We start from the raw sequence: 20,600 nt of genomic DNA, 5'->3' as shown, positions 1-20,600 counted from the left end.
TTTCGGAGAGCATAATTTTGCTCCATCAGGTGGCAGGGGCCCAGAAAGAATTCTCCCCAGCCAGCTTTAAGAGTTCATATTTCATCTTGTGTGTCAGCCTCGGACGTACCCACATTGTTCTGTAGCGCATGTAGCGACATGTGCTGATGCTTAGTAGTATACAACCCTGTGTGTTGCCAGCACTTCCCCCCTCCCCCTCTTCCAAGGGGCTGTTGCAGAAGCCAAGCAGATGTTCTTTTGCTCAGAAGGTGAAATTGCATCTGCAGATTTTTACCTCTGCCACGCAGCAAGTGTTTTTCACCCAGTTATCAATTTTTAATATCCGCAGAGTGCTGCCGCGTTCCAGGCTGTGCACTCCCTCTGGACTATTTGTGGGTTTTTTCTCCATGCCTTGTGCCAGCAGGCTGGGCGGTTGGACACGGCGGAGCAGTCAGAGCAAAACTCCCGTAGCATGACGATAAGATCTTGCCCCAGACTCCTACGCTGCTAGACCCAAGCTTGCAATCTTCCGTAGGGTTGTCTGTCTGCCTTTCCCTTTTTGCTTTGATCCTGGCTGTCAAGATTAACATGCCTTCAGTCTGTGTATGCTAAAAAAAAGAAGAAATCTGTTTTCAGTGGGTGCGCTCATATCTCCACATCAGCAAACAACTTTCTCTTTACTTTTGAGCTGCTGGAATATAGACACGCTATGCTTCTGGATACCAGTTGCTGGAAATTGCAAGTGGAGAAAGTGTCATTGGACTCAGTTCCTGCATGTGGGCTTCCCATAGGCATCTGGTTGTCCACAATGAGAACAGGATGTTAGACTAGACAGGCCTTTGGCCTGGTCAAGGAAGGCTCTACTTACATTCCTATGTCCAGATTCTGAATCTCACTGAAATTGTTGGGATCATTCTTAACTAGTTTTTCAACAGCCTTTGGTGTTTCTCACCTCAGATGAAATAAACATGTCTATCTCTCTCACACACAAACACCATATAATGATAGGAGCATGTTTATGTAGGCCTTGAATCTTGGGATGGCGCTAAATGGCTTTGGCCCTGTATACCTGAAGGAGCGTCTCTACCCCCATCATTCATCCCAGACACTAAGGTCCAGTTCCAATGACCTTCTGGCAGCTCTCTTGGTGCCCACCCTGTGGAACTCCCTCCCACCAGATGTCAAGGCAATAAACAACTATCTGACTTTTAGAAGGCAGCCCTGTATAGGGAAGTTGTTAATGTGGGATGTTTTACTGTGTTTAATGTTTCAATTTGTTGGAAGCCTTCCAGAGTGCTCCGGAGTGTCTGGGGCAACTCAGTTGGGTGAGCGGCATATAAATTGTTGTTGTTGTTGTTGTTATCATCGTCGTCGTCATCATCATGTGCCAGAGGCAGACCTGCTTCTTCTGATTCAGGTTTCTCCCCTCTACCCCGCCACCCTACAAATTTGTAGAATGGGTGTTTTTTCGGGTATTTCATCTGGAAAAAGGAGGGATGGAAAGGGATTCTGAACGCTGCATTGACTGTTGTTTTTCCCCCATAGCCCTGGCCATTTTCTGTTGCTTCCTTGTTTCCAACATTGCCTTCTGAAGCTAAGCCAACCAGGTCCTAAAGCCAAAATATAAATAGAGGGTCATGTTTTGTGCATGTAAGAAAATTCCATGTTGCTGTAACAGCAGCAAGGATAGATGAGTGGGTTAAGCTGGCTGTTAAGCATGAACCTTTATGAGCTCATGACGAAGAGCATAGGAAGGTGTCTGGTACTGAGTCAGACCGTTGGTCCATCAGTAAGGTTTACCAGTGTCCTGGCAGCTATTTTCCAGGGTCTTGAACCAGCCCAACCTGAGGATGTCAGGGATTCAAGGATTGAACCTTGGACTTCATGCGTGCAAAGCGGAAGCTCTACCAGTGAGCTAAGGCCCTTCTCTAACTATGCACAGTTGCTATGCAAAAAGAGAGAGGTGAAGATGCTCAACTGTGGCATGAATTTTATAGTAATCTATTGTTCTTTCTTTCTCTCTCTCTACCTCAGGTTACAGTGGGCGGAGAAGAATGGCACTACATAGCCACACAAGGACCTTTGCCACAAACATGCCATGATTTCTGGCAAATGGTGTGGGAAGAAGGGGTGAATGTGATAGCCATGGTGACAGCGGAGGAGGTATGCATGCTAACAAATCTACAGAGTCCTCTTCACAGGGAACTCTGCAAATTGTACCTCTGTAAGGTGTATAGGGGCCTCCTAACAACTCTCAGCAGCCTTAACAAACTTTGGGGGAAGCCATGACTGTTGCTGTCATAGCAGTTTATATATGACATGAATGTGGACAAAGGCAGATTTCCGTCTGTCCCAGCGTTATATCTTTTATAAAATGTGTCCAATCAGAAGGTGTGGTGAGGTTCACAATATGATGGTGATACACATTCCCCATTTTAGTTACTAGCATCTGATACTTGGATGGAACAGCACAATTTGGTGGCCCATCTTCAGGCCTGGAAGTGGGGGAGAAGAGGGGCAGAGGTGGATTTAGGGGAGCATGACCGGTTTGGTGGCACTGGGAGTGAAGCCTTGGCATGCTGCAGGGGCACCACAACTGTGGTGTAGATTGGAAGTTGGGGGAGAATTTGACGTTGCACAGGGTGCCACTGAAATTTGAGGCCCCAGAGTCCACCACTGGGGGGTGGGGAGTTGCTCACTGCACCATCACGGCCACAAAGTCCTGGTGGTAATGAGCTGTCCCCTCAGAAAACCTCTTGGAATGGCATTCATCCAAGTGGGCCTGCCACCGACCTCAAGTCGACCAACACTGCAGATATAGGCAGTACATTCAGAGATGTTTTGTTTGCTTGCATTTTCTCTTCCCCACCCAGTCCTAGTTCAGACCTGAGAGCACGCATTCCTTGGGCCTCTGTGGGCTTGCTCTCTACCCTTTGATCCGCTTGTCCTGTGCTAGAGGATAAGAGCGAGAGCCACTCTTGAGATTGGACCATGTTTTATCTTGTGTACGCTAGGGGAGGTTCAAATAGTTGCGTGCATGTTTTGAAGATTTAGGAAGTGCTCTCCATGACAATCTGCTTCTCTCTGCCGGTCCTCTCCTGTTTGCTGTTTTGTTTTTCAAACTTTCTTTGAACCTTTGCCTGGGATGACTCAACCCCTTACAACCTTGTTTGTATCAGTCTAGCTGGCCGCACAGTGTAATGATGGAAGTTTAGCTCCATTAGAAGATTGCTGCATGCCAAACAAAGCAGTGGATTCTGAGAACACAAAGCTGCCCTTATTTGAGAAGAATGATATTCTCAACCCATCCAAGGCCACCTCTGCATTACTAGCATCCTTATCAGCTGCGAATACATCAGAAGTTGTTGTTCCAGTTAAAGCATTCAGTAAAAAGAGAGAGAGAAAGTCGCCTTTATTCCCATGCCAAGCAAAACAGTTATTTCTGTTGTAATCCCACAACTGTATGTTGTGCTATTAACCTGGCACACACAAGTAACCAGCCCTGCGTCCTGTTCAGAACTCTGCTGCCTTTACAGGCACACAGGAACAGCTGTTCTGTTTAAATAGTGTGGCCCGATTTCCCCCATTTTAAACATTTAGCACTATCAGCTGTTCAGAAGGGGGAGCAAGAGTCCATTAAATGCACAGTTACAGAGTAATCTGACCACAGAGAAAGCCTCTTTCTAAGCGGCGGCAGGCAACGGGGTTGTCTTATGACCTGAACTCTGATTATATGCATACATTCATATTACGGCTTTTATGAAGCTTGGAAACAACGAGGAATCTCCACTGTCCTGAGACGGTGGAAATTTGCAGACAGTAATTGCAGTATGAATGCACACTCCGTGATAAGAGGGCACTCCTGGACCCCCAGGATGCACGGAGGCAAGGGAGATGGTCATGGGGAAACAGTCAAATAGGATCAGTCCCTTGCCCGCTCCCCATTTTCCTCTGATGTCCTCACTCGGCTATTTTCTGGGAAACTCTAACATGATGCCCTGAGGTGGTTGCTTGAACTTTGGGTTTGTTGTTATCCCCCACAACGAAGCGCATCTGTGATATTTTCTGTGCAGTGCTGTAAACACACACTAGAAATGCTTTGTCTGGAGCACACAGCATCGTTTGAGGCTGCATGTTGTTGTGCCGTTATTAGTTTCAACATACATTTTGGGACTGTGAACAATTATTTCGAGCCATTCTCTTAATTCCTTTACATGGGTCTTCAGATTTTGCTTGCGGCATGTACAGTCCATACAGGTGTGCCTAAGGGTATGTAATACTGTGCTTGACTTCACTTGTTCTGTAGCTGTGAAGTCTTCACTGGTTGGTGGCGCCAGCTTTATCATGGCGCCCTGAGGGAGAAGGGGTCAGTTTGCGTAGAAGTTACACTTTGCCAGGGTTTTGCCCAGTTTCCCCTGACCCTACAGCAGCTTCTGGGGTAGGAGGAAAGCATTTATGCTAGGGATCAGCAACTGGAGACTGCTGAGCCAAAACTTTCAAGGACACATTCCAGCCAGGCAAAACACCTGGGGGGTGATGAAAGGCTAGAGATGGGTGAGGCCTAGGTAGAGTTTTGAGGCCTGGAGGGCCACAACTAGCCTGCGTTCCTGAAGTTTTCCCACCCTTGCTTTAAACCACACTGGCACTGTACTTGATTTTTAGGCATACCCATTGTTCACTGTGGTTTGTGGCTGTAAGAACAGGACTGTGCTGATTTTTTGCTTCTCCTTCCTTTTGCTGTGGGACAGGAAAGAGGAAGAGCCAAGAGCCATCGCTACTGGCCGAAACTCGGCTCCAAGCACAGCTCAGCCACTTACGGGAAGTTCAAGGTGACCACCAAATTCCGCACCGATTCGGGTTGCTATGCCACGACGGGTCTCAAGGTCAAGCACCTTCTGCTAGGGCAGGAGAAAACGGTGTGGCATTTGCAGTACACCGACTGGCCGGATCACGGTTGCCCAGAAGAACAAGGCTTTCTCTGTAAGTTGTGTGTGTGTGTGTGTGTGTGTGTGTGTGTGAAATGTGGGTGCTTTCTTTTTGTTTTGAGTGAGGACATCAGTGAAGTTGAATTAAATATTGGAGTGGGTCCTTAGAACTATTTGCTGATGCACACACACATATGTGCACACATATATATACATATATATGGTGTGTGTCTGTCTGTGTGTGTTTATATATATATATATGTATATTTGCTTTCGTAGATTTTCACGGGTACAGGAATGCAGGTTTTGGTGTCTTCGGGTGTCTTCCCGTGTAAGAGTCGGGGTGTCTGTGCGACGTTTCGACGAGGTCTCACTCGTCATCTTCAGGCTGGTGCTTTCGGCTTCTTGTTACTGGAACAGAGCAGAATCTGGTGTTTGAGTTCCTATAAATACTGTGGAGGGGTGTGGTGTATAGCCTCCAACGTTCTGGGCAGAGAGGAAGTTCCTAGATTAGTGTGCCTTTTCTTCTTTTGTTCCTTAATTACTTGAGGGATATCTTGAGTGATTTCATGAGTGATATTCTGAATACCACTGGGTGGGTCATTAAGTGTAGATAAGTTGCTAAAGCTTTTGTGTCTTGACCTCTTGAGCTTGTGAAGAGTTTTTCTGAGAAGATGGCTGTGCTGCATTTAGTTGTGCTCTGGCTTGGCTTCGTGTATAGGGGCGAGCTGTGGTTTTGTGCCTTGTGCCAGCCAGATCTGTGTAGGGATTGCAGGGGGGTGCAGCATCCGGAGGTGCCACTATAGTTTGGCTACTGGATGGAGTCTGTAATATGTCTGTGGAGAGGGTCTGGGTTTGGGTCTGGTGTGGTTGATTGGTGACGGCGTTCTGTGTGCCTCTGGTTCTGGTGTCGGTTTTTTCCTCTCTGCCCAGAACGTTGGAGGCTATACACCACACCCCTCCACAGTATTTATAGGAACTCAAACACCAGATTCTGCTCTGTTCCAGTAACAAGAAGCCGAAAGCACCAGCCTGAAGATGACGAGTGAGACCTCGTCGAAACGTCGCACAGACACCCCGACTCTTACACGGGAAGACACCCGAAGACACCAAAACCTGCATATATGTATATATATATATATATATATTTATATATGCCATATAATGATACTGACGTTTATTTGTTGAGCTTTAGTTGTAGGGAAGATTAATAATATAATAATTTATTTATATCCCACCCACTCTGAGTGGCTTCCAACAGAATAATAATAATAATATGATAAAATATCAAACATTAAAAACTTCCCTAAGCAGGGCTGTCTTCTGAAAGTCAGATAGTTGTTTATTTCCTCAACATCTGATGGGAGGGCGTTCCACAGGGCGGGCACCACTACTGAGAAGGCCCTCTGCCTGGTTATTATTATATTTGGATGTGTGCAGGCTGGGGAGAGGGACCGAAATTGGAACTGTATGTTAAAAAGAATATGTGAAAAACTATTAATAACAAAAAGGGAGGGAAATATTTTCTCGACTGTGTCAATAGCTTTGTTGTGGAATTGTGTCTAGGCCTTGTGTAGGAGTTCCACTTTGCCAGGGTTTTGCCTCGTTTCCCTTGACACTACTAGGGCAGGAGAAAAGCATGAATGCTAGGGATCAGCAGCTGGAGTCAGCTGAGTCTAATCTGGGGGTTGCATATCCCCATGTGCCAGCCTAGAGGCTGTGTGAAATTCCTGGAGTTTATGGCAGCAGAAGCGGCTTGCAGATCACTCCATGGAATGGGGATTGAGATGATGGCCCATTGCCCCATGCTTAAGGTGGCCTTGCGAGTAAAGTGTTTATTGAGCAGAGGAGGAGGCCATTGCTCAGTTGAAGAGGATGTGCTTTGCATGCAGAAGACCCCAGATTGATTCCCTGGCATCTCCAGGATTACCAGCTAACATAGATGGGAATCATCATGCCCAAGAGCTGTTGCTCATTTTAAGAAGAAAAGAAACTAGATTATGCCAGCACTCAGACTTTGCCTAAATCCTTAAAATAAAATTAAAAATGTGTGATGGTTGCACAAATGTCTTTTCCTTATGTCGTTACAACAAAGACTCTGATGGCACCCCTGCATTTATTTGCAAACTTTGAAAATCATCAGAATTTGGGGGGAAACGATAGTGACGACGAACAGCATGAAAACGACAGCAAAATTACGTTCGTGAAACAAGCACACAATGCATCACAAATGAGTAGATCATGTTAATACATAAACATAGGCAGAGCCCCCATAAGGGAAAACATGGGTGACAGATAAATGAGCAGGCCCATGAATGCTAATACTGTAGGTAACCGCCTGATGTTCGTTGGGAGTGCGTTCCAAGGGGCAGGTGCCACCACTATAGAGGCCCTGCTCTTAGCTGATGAACCTTGGAAGCCTATGGCCCAACGCAACATGTCTCTTCTTTAAAGGTTGGGTTCATGTAGACCACAGAGCCTTTAGGTTTTGTTAAAGACAGTAGCCCTCTTCACTCCTAAATACGTCTGTGTTTAGTAAGCATGTGAGTTAGTGGTGGGATTAATGGGGCTGAGCATGCTAGCTCTGTCACACACACTCACACCCTGGTTAGCTTCCACAAATTGAAGGATGACTACAGCAGGGAGCCACTTGTACTGCAGATTCCATCTCCAGGCTGCCACTTGTGGAGGGTGATAGTATTAGCCGTGAAGCTGGTAAGCTCACCACACACCTTTCCTATGTCTACTTAACTAAGGAGGGGTTTTTTGGGGGCGACTTTCAGTGACATATAACCCGTGTTAAGAGGACTATCTGTTACCACGCAAGGCAACTGTTTTCTTTCCTTCTTTGTTACCCTACACGGGGCTTTCTCTGTGTAGGAAAATTTGTGCATGAAACAGGCCTGCTTGAGAGAGAGTCAGCAGGCATGTTTGAAATTCAGAGACATTCTGCAAGGTAAGGAGAGGGCCAGATGGATGCTCCCTGCCCATTAGATACTGGCTCTGACAGGCATTTGTTTCAAGGGGACCTTGCTGCTGTTCTGATCCCAGCCTGTTAATAGCAGGAATTGCTGTAAGTAATGTCTACAGTCATCTGCTTAAGGGACTTGGGGATTTGCAGAGGGGGAAAGAGTGTGTGTTATTTTTTCTTTTTTAAAAAAGAGCTGTTTAATTTAAAGGACCGAAGTCCCAAGTAGTAATTGACACCCTGCTGCTTCTTGCTTAACTCGGTGCTGTTTGCTGTCCAGAGGCCAAATAATTAGTGTCTTCTAAGAATGGTAAATTATTATAATTTAAAAGGAAGCTTGCTCCTCCATGCATTCGTCCTCTTTTTATGTGAAGCTGGGTAGCATTTCAGGAATGTGATTTCCGTTTTATTCCCGCCACGCAGCCTATTTGGAAGAGATCCAATCTGTGCGACGCCACACCAACAGTGTCCTGGACAGCAGCAACAACTGCAACCCCCCAATTGTTGTTCACTGCAGCGCCGGCGTGGGGAGGACGGGGGTCGTCATTTTGACGGAGCTCATGATTGGCTGCTTGGAGCACAACGAGGTGAGCAAACGTGTCTTTCAGAAGGCGGGCCTCTTCTTGCTTAAATACAGGTGTGTTCCTGCAAGCCCTGCTGCAAAACGTGAAAGTATGTGGGGAGGAGGTCCACAAATTCCAGAGGGTTAACCAGGTTAAGTCTCAACAAACACCCAAAAGCCTGGCGGAAGCTTTTGCAAATTGCTTCAGCAGATGCCCAAAGTGGTTGTCAGGTGTTGTGAAAAAATGGAGCGGTGCAAGAAGTAGTCTGTTGACAGTTCTTTGCAAAGCTTAAGGTAAGCAAAACGTCCGTTCACAACACCTTTCCAAATTATTATGTGATTCCCTTTAGATAGGTTTTATAACCTGACCCTAAGACTGGTAAGCAAGGTTCATTCCTTTCTTTCAAGTAAGAACTGCGCTCTTAGTGCTGCTTCCTCTACACACCCACCCACCTACCCACCCCCTTTAAGGTACTTTTTTCAGGAACAAAATGGCCAACCAAGGTAATCGGATATGGGCTGGCAAAATGAAAAACACATTTTTGCAATACTGAGTGCAAAAAAGAAAATGTTTTCATTTAGAGAGTTGCAATAAGTATGCCATGACGTATAAAATATTTCTCCCAGATCACTAAACATTAAGGAAGCTTGACTTGGAAAACAAGGATGTAGCAACTGATTTGTTTTTGCATCAGGTAGCAGGGGAAAGAGAAATAGGGCAGATGCTCAGTTATTGGGTTGGGCTGTGCAAGTCCCAACTGGTCTGCATTCCCTGCCCCCATGCCTAGGCAAAGCTAAGTTCTAACTGGCTTAGCAAAGCAATTAGATCATGAGCTGTTTATCAGATTCTGCACAGCAGCATTCTTTAGTAAGAGTGTGCAAGTATAGCAAATTTCAGAATAGAGAGCATTCTTAACCTGCATCTGCCTGAATGAGGTGCCTCAAATGGATTGCTCCATCAGGAAACCTGGTCAATGTGGTCCTATTCGGGCTTTGCATTCTGGTTGGTGCTGTCTACCTGGTTCTAGACTTGGGTATGTGTACCCCACTCTCATTCTTTTCAGGGAGAAAGTAATACATGAACTGGACTGTACTATTTTTTTAAAAAAAATAATAATAATTGCCCTCATTAGTACATTAGCCCATGTAACAAGATCTCCTTTATTTAAATTTTCCTTTATTTAATTTTTTATATCCCAGCCTCCTAACCTAAAAGACACTACTCAGGGCAGCTAACTACATGAAAAATTGCCATTCATGAAAACAATACAAAACAATTCCAGAGAAACCGAGAGACCAGGTGGCGGTTTAAACAAAACACCCTAAGAACATTGTCTGCCTCTATTGCTGACCATTCGCCATAATAAACATTGATTGATTGATTGTACATTGTCTGCCTCATAAAATAAATGCCTGCTAGAATAAAAAGGCTTTCAGTTATTGACAGCTGCAAAAATAAGTATTGCAAAGAACTGGAAATAGAATGGCACCCCAGGATTGGCAGATTAGCTTGATTAAAATGCAAACCATCGTAATAATGACCAAACATGTTACAGAAGAACCAAGTAAGTTTATAGAAAGAGGGTCTCTTGTTTGCAATGCCTTGGAATGATAAATACCAGAACAATATTCAACCGTACAATGCTTTTGCTTTATTGTAAATATATAGCTCATGAACGATACATACAAACTTATATAAAAGCTGTACAAATCAATATTACTGGCAAAAATGAGTGAGGGAAGGAGCTAGCAACCTTCACAGGGCAAGGTGTTCCATAATCTGGGTGCAGCCGCTAAGAATACGCTCTTTCTTGTCCTAGTCTGTTGTGATTTCACTGTAGCTGAAACACCAGGTCATGGTGGCAGTGCTGGGCACGATCTCTGCCTGAGGCCTTTGGAGAGCAACAGACAGTTCTAGCCAGCTGTCTGCCTCAGTATAATGCTGGTTTCATCAGCTTATTTGGGTAGCTGGGGAACTGCTGACCCCCCAAAATCTAGTACAGGCCAGATGATTAATTCATGGAAGATAAGGCTGAGTGGCTACTGGCCACGATGGTTGTGTTCCCCTTCCATTGTACAGGCACGATGCCTCTGAATATTGGTTGCTAGGAATCACAGACGGGGAGAGTGCTGTTGCCTCAGAATCCTACTTGCAGATTTCCATAGGCATCTGGTTGGTCACTGCTGGTCTTGATGGGCCTTTGGCCTAATCAAGAAGGGCTCTCTGTATGGTCTTTCTCCTCACGGCGAGGGAGAGGAATGCATGAGAAGCGGAGATTACTACCAGCTTGAGAACTTCCCAAAGTGCATCTTTTGAAGAAGCCCTGTGATGCAAGATGCAATTATTTATTTAGAGCATTTGTACCTCGCTCTTCAGCCAGAAATGCTCCCAGAGCGGCCTGCATGAAATCAAAACAAAGTCCTCTTATTTCCGTGGCAAGGGAGCTAAAGAGGCTCTTGCCACATTGGCATGGTCTGTGCCAGTCTTCCCCAACCTGCTTTCCTCCAGATGTTTTGGATCACAAACTCCAAGCCGGCTGGGGCTGGTGGGAGTCTGCAATCCGCAAACATCTGTAGGGAACCAGCTTGGGAAAGCCGCTTTTTGTGTGGAAAGGGAAGTTTCAGAAATGAGGTTGTCTGTACACTGGAAAGGAATGTGGTTTGGTGAATGAAAGTGGTGTGAAATCCTGAGGTTAGTTTAGAGGGAAAGGACAGAAGGCATTTGTTCTCAGGGTTGTCGGAACACGCCTGGGGGGCACACGCAGCCCCCGGAATGAGACAGACCTCTCTGGGCGTCTTCCTTATGAAGCGCAGCCCGGGACGATCACAAATCAGTCCCATTGCGCACCAGCGACACATGTCTGAAGACATGTGCACACTCAATTAGCAGAGTATAGCAGAAACAACCGTGGAGCATGAGTGTAGCATTCTAAGTGATTTATTAAGCAAAATATACAAGACAAGGGATGCAGGGGGCACTGTGGGTTTACCACCGAGCCTAGGACTTGCAGATCAGAAGGTCGGTGGTTCGAATCCCCATGACGGAGTGAGCTCCCGTTGCTCAGTCCCTGCTCCTGCCAACCTAGCAGTTTGAAAACGTGTCAAAGTGCAAGTAGATAAATAGGTACCGCTCTGGCGGGAAGGTAAACGGCGTCTCTCTGTGCTGCTCTGGTTCGCCAGAAGCGGCTTAGTCATGCTGGCCACATGACCCAGAAGCCGGCTCCCTTGGCCAGTAAAGCGAGATGAGCGCCGCAACCCCAGAGTCGGCCACAACTGGGCCTAATGGTCAGGGGTCCCTTTACCTTTACCTTATATACAGGACAAAGCAATCATGGCGTTCTCTCACTTCTTCTCCAAGAGAGAGAGAGAAAGAAAAGTACAATAGTACAGTACAGCGGAAGAGAGATAAGACTGACTTCCGTTCTCACACTTTCCAAGCCTAGAAAGTAAACACTGACATGTGATGTAACAATCACACATCCAGCAACAGAGGAGTGAAATTCTAACAGGGTGACTCTTCCAGTCAAAAAGGTAATGGCAGAGTTGAAGAAGGCCATTGGTGAGATAAAGTGATGAGGTGAGAAGTATACTAGTTCTACAAAGGTGGGAAAAGCCTGGCTGGTGGGTCAAGAGATTCGCCAATCCCCTAATGACTGTAGTGACTAGGTGAGTGAGGGGAGACTGTTGAGCCATTGATGCAGAGCGAGCAATTCTCTCAGGTGAGGAGCTTGCGGCCTGGAAGAAAGAGCTGGCTGTTGCTCAGTGACAGATGTCCTTTGATTTCCCAACCTCTTTTCTAGGAAGTCATTACTGTTCTCTTTTTCTCATATGAAGACGATAATAAATGCTTTTAATGGCCGCTCCATCTGCAGTTTGCTCTAATTTTGCCATATTATCTATCTCCACTCTCTTTTCTGCAATTTTGTTCACTGTACCACTTTTGATAGCTACTGAGAAGGGCTGGGCGATGTCTGGTTTTCAACATCATGATCTATCACCAGCTAAACATAGCTCTATACTGATATATCACGATGTCTGAAATAAGGATGGAACTATGTAGAAGCAAACAGGGTGATGTCCTGGCAACCTCTGCTGCTTTAGGGTTCTAAAACGGATACATCTTTTACTTACCTTTAACATGTTATTAACATTTGCTATTTTAATGTACGGAGCAACAGGGGCGGCAGGAATCATGAGGGAAGCAATGGCCAGCTTCACGGTTTCCCCCACGTCACATTTTTTTTTTACATATTTATATTTGCACATGTACCTATTTTTACATATTTATATTCCTTCGATTTTGCAGAGAGTGGATGTTCCAGTGATGCTGCAACACCTGAGGGAGCAAAGGATGTTCATGATCCAAACCATCGCTCAGTATAAATTTGTCTATCAAGTCCTCATCCTCTTCCTTCAAAACTCTAGACTCATTTAACAGCCTCAGAAGAGACCCAGCTGTTTTCCCATACATGCAGCCTTCTGGATCTGGCTGAGAATCCCTCCCTCCATGTTGTTGTGGGGGGGGGGCGTGTTCTTTTGGCAGTATTTTGTGACAAATACGCAAAATTGACAGTAGGGAGACCTTGTTCTTCCTACAAATTATTTTATACGAGATAATTTATTATTATTATTTTTCCTCGCAATGATGTGTGAATGTTCTTAATTTGTGAAACACGTTATGACTTTGGAATTATGGAAACACATTTCATATGGCTGACCTTCTTTTTACAACCTGACAGTTCCTATCTGACAGCGTTCTCTCGACTTTTGCGTTTCTGTACGACCTGGTAGGCTGTTTTTATTCTTCAATTTGGAGGGATGCAACCTATTTTCAGGGCATAGAAGAGGTGACTCACATTAAAAAATAATGGATTTTGTCCGAATCTAAAAGCAAGTATCTTTTTCTATACAGGCAACTCCCAATTTACGCAGGGGTTACATTCCAACGCACCGCACATATAAATGAAATCATGTATTTTGAAACACCATTGAAAAGGCTGCAAACACCCCATTCAGCCCCCACCTTATTCTGCCCTCTTTTGTGACATTATTGTGATGTTTTCGAGTCTCTTCTGCGTTCAGTGTGATGTGTGTGTGTGCAGTCGCACACATATCAGATGCGCCTAAAACAGATGTTGCTCTGTGTGATGATGCATGCAGCTTTTTACAGGGAAACAGCCTGATTTTCCAGTCAGCTCTTAACATCCAGGTGAGCAGCATTGGGCAGGAATGCTCATAATGTCTTGGTGATGGTTGAAAGCAATACTTCTGTATGTGTAGCCACACAAAAAAAGCTCAAATGGTTCAAATAGAATCTGTCATTGACATTATCCTCTAACACCCCAGATGCACTTCGCTTCCTTTTTCTCCCATAAATGGTATTGAATCCTGGCTCAGGAAAACGATTTCACTTGACTGAGCAAAGGATCTTGTGAGTAGAAATGGATCACCTGGCCCTGTTTCTGGTTGTGTGTCAGTTTGTCACATGTTTTGGCTATCAGTCACATTCCACCTTGTTTTCACATTAAATCTGATTTTTATTTTTTATTTTTTTTAGAAAAGTAAAACTCTGTACGAAAACTCGTATTTAAATACAAATCTAAATACATATTCTAAATGTGTATTTAACTGCATATCTCATCGCAGAAGAAATGTACGGGTTTCTAAATGTATTTTACTGTAAAATGCAGATTTCTTTTTTTTAAACAGACAAATTTTTGGTACTTTAGCGTGTAGCAAAATTTGGGAAAGTGCAAAACCTGAAGAGTGATGATTTTCCATTCCATGCCTTTGTCCCCGGAAAATGAGAATGGGGTTTGTTTGCTTAAAAAAATGCAGACAGGGCAAAACCCACCCCCACCCCAGCCCTATCAGTGAGTTTATGGAACATTTGGGATTGAAACCAGAACTGATTTTCTGTGAAAACAGTATGTGGATTTAATTCTGGTAATGATCACGAATTCCTTGGCTGAGCACATTCTCAGAGGCTCCCTTCTCTTTAATTCTTAGTCTTTGTCTTCCCACTTTTTTTTCTCCCCTTAGTGGATATCAGAGTTCTAGTACAAAAGAAAGTTGGAAGCCTGCTCAGGCCTTGTTCAGGGAACCAGCCACTGGGAAGTTCTTCTGTGCAGGCCCATGAGATTTCACAGCTCCCACTCATTTCAACAGACCTCGTGGGTACCATAAATATCCACTCTCTGATTCATAGAGTACATTTTTATGGTAAAGAAATACTTTCGAACATCAGGAGCCGCCTTGTATTTTGAGTCAGACCTGTGCCCTCCTAGTCTAGACTGGCAGTGGCTGTCCGATGGCCATTCAACTGGGAAACCTGATGATTGGCCATGCAATTGTTTGCAGGAAGAGGGTGCTTTCCACTTCTAAGCTGTGCATGGCCCTCCTTCAGTGATGCATCTATGATGTTCTGTCCGTGGTTCTTTGGCCTTCTGTTTGTTTGTTTCTTTGCATGCCGTCAATTTCAGGCAATAGTGCTTAAGCAGCTATTGCTGCGGTTGGCAGGCAGCTGGTACCTTGTTCCCCAAGAGCAACATCGGATATAACAAAAGAAAGCAGGGACAAATCCCAGTTTTTATTCATCTAATCAGTCGTATGCATTTTAATTTCATTTGTTGAGTGTGAATAAAAAACACTGGGTGGAACTCGATGTTGTGCAAAGGTGACAGTTCCGTCAGTTCAGACATTACTGTATTAAATCTCCCTTCTCCTCTGCCAGCACTGGGGCTTCTCCCAGTCTTCCCAAGCAGATGTGGGAAGGCATGAGGGGTGTTGTGTGGGGAGGACAAGGAATGGGGGGGCAGGGAGTCCAATTGCACTACAGAACTCATTGTGCTGGGTTCTACTTAGCTCAGTGTTTCTCAACCTGTGGGTACCCAGATGTTGTTGGACTACAACTCCCATCATTCCTAGCCAGCATGACCAGTGGTCAGGGAAGATGGGAGTTGTACTCCAACAACATCTGGGGATCCACAGGTTGAGAACCGCTGATTAGCTGAAGCCAGCCCTCAATTTCTGAAGCAAAGAGCATTAGAAATGAGTTCCCTTTATGTTTAGGTAATGGACACAAACATCATAGCAGAGCTCATCTTAGAACAGGCATTCTCTTCTGTGTAAGAGAAAAGGAGAAATGTGTATTTTAAGATGGTGATGGCTTCCTATCTGTACCCTTTTATAAGTACTGGTACATAATCAAGCTGCACACTTTGACCTTTAGAGCAAATCTATGGAGGGAGGTGGAGGAATACATCATGGAGGGAGTTCCATTGTTCTCCCCCACCCACTTTTTATTTGTTAGGCTTTTCCTCTTCCATTGGAAGAAATGAAAGGTTTTTGTTATTTTAATCCCATGGAAATCCAGTGGGAGTGAAAATAACTCCATTCGTGTAGTCTCTCTCCCTTCCCCCATGCTCCAATTCTGGGGGCCAGTTTTGGCAGTGATGGGGCTTAGAATCTACTAGATCCGGATCTGCCACTGATGTGACCTTCTTTTTAACCCTTTCACCCTTGAGACACCAATGACATTTCAGTGCCACCAATGACATTCATTCAGTGCCAGGAGGCCTGTAGCCACAGACTTCCATTTCAGATTGCAGAGAGGCACAGTTTCCAGTGGGACTCCCAACTGCCCTTCTTGGGAGCTTAGGATTTCTCCCTGAAAGTGATGTTTTTAATTGACAAATCAATCAGACTTTATACCTCCTAATGAAATGGTAGACCACATTGAGATACTCCATGTTGCCCCCAAAATGATTAAGTGAAGAAAGCACAGGGAAAGCCTCTTGCTGATGCACCTTTAGAAATTCTGCTGCTTCCTTAGTTAACTCCAATTTTCAGTCCAGCATCTCCTTGCCGATGCCAACATATCTCTTGTTAAATTAGCTGCAACCATTTAAAGTCTTTTAGTGGCATCTGCATGATAATTGCACAGAGACGCTTTGTATCTGGGAAGCCGGCCAAGGAATAAACCTTGAAGCAAAGTGTATTAAATTAGTTATCTCATTATAGCTTTTTGAATAATTTCCTAATGATGAATTAAGTTTGAACCCAGAGCTGTCAAGTCCCATTGCTCCATTTGGCCTGACAGGTAGGGAGTAAGATGGGGGAAATCAACCACTCTGAGGTCTGATTACGACGAGATCTGGGTTGGAATGGGTATATTCTTGGCTTTTCTGGAAGTGCACAAACAAAAAAAGAGCCATATTTAATAAGCAGGCATAATGGATGCTAAAAGGGAGAAGTCGATGCAAAGCCGCCAAGGCTTTTTGTCACAGTGCACACATCTTGCACACAAAATTACAAGGGAAAGCCTTCTGCAATGAGCGAACAATGCTCACCAGCGAGCCAAATAGTTGCTAACATAATAAGCAACAATTTTCATGCTATTCCTAAAATGGCTGATGGTGTTCAAAGTGACTTTCCTTCTTTTTTAATTAAAACGCCTGTTAAATTTAGTGTGATTTTTCACAGTAGATTTGACCTTGACAACTTTCTTAACATCTTACTCAAAACAAGAGATCCTTGCATAACTTCAGTTATTCCTCTCTACCCTTAATTATAACACTCACCAGTATATCAATACTGGTGTCGTCCGTCCCCACCCCCCACCCCCCGGTTTTAGTAGGGTCACTTGACAAAAGTAAAACTTAAGGTTGTGATTTCAATGAAGTGCTTTCTTAAAACCCAAGTTCCTTTTCGGATCGCATTCAAGTTTGGGAATGAATTTGCCCCAGAATAAATGAGAGCAGGACTTTTAAGAGAGTTGCTTTCCATTACTTTGCCATAGTTTTATTATGCAGCCCTTTGGCTTTTTTTCTTTTATTAATACAAGTCTCTGCTCAGTAGTCCGTAATCCAGATAAAGTTAGTTGAAAAACCACATGCCTATTCAAGAATGGGTCCTGTGAGCAAGATTTGTTGAGGAAGCTGGGTTGTGTCCCAAAGGTTCATTTAACTTGGGAGATTAATATAAACTGTCATTAACCAGGTATCTGCATACAAAGAAAAGTGATGTTTATAGGAACCCCATTTCTGCAGAAAATTAATGCTTTACTAAATTGCCCTACCTGACATTTGACCTGTGCACCCAAACTCCATGACCTTTCTGGCTTTGTTGGATGACCAATACTTCGTTAACTTTTAGGAGAGTCTTGGGTTTTTTAAAATGTATTTTTATTAAAGATTTAGGAGAATCTTGTTGACAGTTTAAGCGTGTGTAAGATGGCAGCAGTAGTTTTATGCCCTTCCCTGGGCAAATCCAAACTGGCCATGATGATTCTTGCTTTAGTGATATCTAGGTCACGACTGTCACACCTGTCCTATTATTATTGGGGATTACAGCTAGTCCAGATGTCGAGCAAAACCATAGTGAGCTTATGATGCTGATGCTGAAACACCTATGTTGTTTTCCTGGCCCAAAGCAAAGTGCTGGTGATGGCCTCTTAAGCCCTAAATTATTGAAGCATTGCTTTCGTTTATATGGATCTCCTCACAGTTTAAAATCTTCCTGAAAAGGCCTCCTCTGGCTTCCTCCACTAGGTGCACTGTAAGAACATTCTTCTTCCATATGAACCTTCTCAGAAACATAGATATTTGGTTCCTATTTTATGAACATTCCTGCTTTCTAATGTTGAATGGGTAGCTATTGTAGATGGGGGCCTTTTTATCTGGTTGTCCCCAGATTACGGAAGCACTGCTCAGGGACATATTCCAGGCATCATCATTGCTATCTTCCGGTACTAGGTGAAATCTCCCTTGTACATCCTAGCTTTATGTGAACTTCTGCATCATGGAGCCTTGTGTATCTGCAGAGGCTCCGAGAGCATTTGAGAACCTTGGAAGATCACACAAGGTGCTGGGAGGTGTTTCACAGCCCCAGGAGAAGGCAAACTAAGGCCCAGGGGCCAGATCTGGCCCAATCGCCTTCTCAGTCCAGCCCGTGGACAGTCCAGGAATCAGCATGTTTTTACATGAGTAGAATGTGTCCTTTTATTTAAAATGCATCTCTGGGTTATTTGTGGGGCATAGGAGTTTGTTCATATTCCCCCCCCCAAAAAAAATATAGTCTGGCCCCCCACAAGGTCTGAGGGACAGTGGACTGCCCCCCTGCTGAAAAAGTTTGCTGACCCCTGGCTTAGGCCATGTCTCTGCAACTCCTCTCTACCTATGTTGCATCTGAGGGCAATAACACCTGAAGAGGACTAATGTCAGTTGGTTGAATTTGTTAGACTGGTCATGGCTTACCTATCTGTATTTAACCACTTTTGTTGCCTGCCTTACAGATGTTTTTATAGTTGTATGCTGCAGATTTTTGCAAAGTGGCTTAAATGCCATGGTAGGGCACGCACAGAAGATAAAATAAGAAACACTTTTTATGAACCCTGGTTCCATTAACAGTTTCAGAATCTAAATTCCCCCTTCCCCCAAAACATAACGCCTGGAAATTAATTCATCGCAGCCCCTGTTCTTCTAAAACTCTTGTTTTTCTGCTGCTATCTGCTGCTGCCTTTAAAGGCATTAATAATAAAAAAATAGAAGCTGCAAGGAACTAAAATTAGCCTGTTGGGATCACCTCTGATGGGAACGTTCTCTCTCTTTGTGTAAACAGGAGTATCTGTTTTACAGAACGGTTGCATGTGCATTATTTCTGTATTGCACCTGTATAATCATATCTGACTTGTGTTATACAGACTAACACACTAAATCAATTTTACATCACTGGATTGTTGTTAGTCTAGTTTTACTGCAGTATTTTTGTGTATCACCAGGGATTTTCTTTGTTGAGTCCAGAGCCATTATGAGAAAGACTTACGTTCTTCTGTATGTATAAATTTTGTAAACAATTGAGTTCAACTATTTTTATCTCCATTAATCCGGTATGACTGCCAGACACCTTTTTGTACTATTGAAAGTCTGTTTTTAAATAAAAGAAATCTATGCATGCATGCTATTTTGTACCCTAATGTATATTCATATCAGAACATAAGCTTATGCTTGTCGGTTTTGTTTTGTATGGAACCGATTGACTTTTGACAGTATTTTTGCACTTTTTTTCCTTTTCCTTCCTGTTTTTATAAAGTTTTCTTCAGCATTAATAATTGCAATATTTTTTTTTACTCCTTACACTACCTTTGTGTAAATACCTGCCTTTTGCAGCGAAAGAAAGTTTTGCCTCAAGCTTTTGTTTTGTAAGAGACTATGCTTAGCCTTCATATTATGCAATAAAACTTTCTGCCCTCAAAATTCTAGTGGTCATCTTATTGATTTGAAGACAGCGGATGGGATATATTTATCGAACATTGTAACTTCCCTCATTATAGAGTAGGACTGTGTCAATCTCTACCAGCCAACATAATATATGACTGCAAAAAATGGGAGGGTTGCTAGGCACCTGTGAAAGAAGGGATGTGTTACAGCATTTTCTCAGTGACGGGAAATGATCTCAATTTAAATGCCTGGTCTGATACTTTGGTGCAAAGCAAGACCATGTATCTCCCAACATTCTTGATGGAATAGGCCATGGGTAGGCAAACTAAGGCCTGGGGGCCGGATCGGGCCCAATCACCTTCTCAATTCGGCCCGCGGACGGTCTGGGAATCAGCATGTTTTTGTTAGGATATTTCCGTTCCACCTTAAAAGGGAGCAGGCTTTGTGAGTCACAGAGTCTGCACATTTCCTGTTCACAGGATGTTTATGTTTCCTATTGCTTTCGTTCTCTCTCTGTGTCTGGAGACACTGAAGCAGGCAGTCATGTTTTTCTTTGTTCTGATCAACGCTGAATAAAACTTGTAAATAATGCTCTCCTGCGTGCAACTTCTGCTGTGAATTATCTGCTGATAGAGTGTGCATGAGCTCTGGAATGTGGCAAGCTATTTCTGGAAACTCGTGTCGCTAATTGCTGATACTGTACGGGAGATCGATGGATCGTCCGGCAGCCGCCTTGGGGGCCATGATGGACTTTGTCTCCCTGGCAGTATCCCAACAGTTTTTACATGAGTAGAATGTGTCCTTTTATTTAAAATGCATATCTGGGTTATTTGTGGGGCATAGGAATTCATTCATTATTTATTTTTTTCAAGATATAGTCCGGCCCCCACAAGGTCTGAGGGACAGTGGACCAGCCCCCTGCTGAAAAAGTTTGCTGACCCCTGGAT

General features: G+C 44.1%; 1 protein-coding gene and 1 long non-coding RNA gene across 4 annotated transcripts in view; one reads left to right on the top strand and one right to left on the bottom strand.

Annotated features, from left to right (window-relative positions):
- The window catches only part of PTPN14 (protein tyrosine phosphatase non-receptor type 14), a 119,405-nt gene extending 99,716 nt beyond the window's left edge, over positions 1-19,689 (top strand). For both annotated transcript variants that reach the window (XM_082217317.1, XM_082217316.1), the window contains exons 16-19: positions 2,014-2,142; positions 4,728-4,959; positions 8,296-8,459; positions 12,741-19,689. In XM_082217317.1, the coding sequence (XP_082073443.1) occupies positions 2,014-2,142; positions 4,728-4,959; positions 8,296-8,459; positions 12,741-12,869 (654 nt within the window). In that variant the 3' untranslated portion in view covers positions 12,870-19,689. The remainder of the gene's footprint in view (positions 1-2,013; positions 2,143-4,727; positions 4,960-8,295; positions 8,460-12,740) is intronic.
- The window catches only part of LOC309529784, a 760,251-nt gene that overhangs the window by 106,609 nt on the left and 633,042 nt on the right, over positions 1-20,600 (bottom strand). The window lies entirely within an intron of this gene.

This window comes from Podarcis vaucheri, assembly GCF_965113315.1.
Source record: "Podarcis vaucheri genome assembly, chromosome: 3".
Classification (NCBI taxonomy): domain Eukaryota; kingdom Metazoa; phylum Chordata; class Lepidosauria; order Squamata; family Lacertidae; genus Podarcis; species Podarcis vaucheri.
This window is presented reverse-complemented; position numbering and strand designations above follow the sequence as displayed.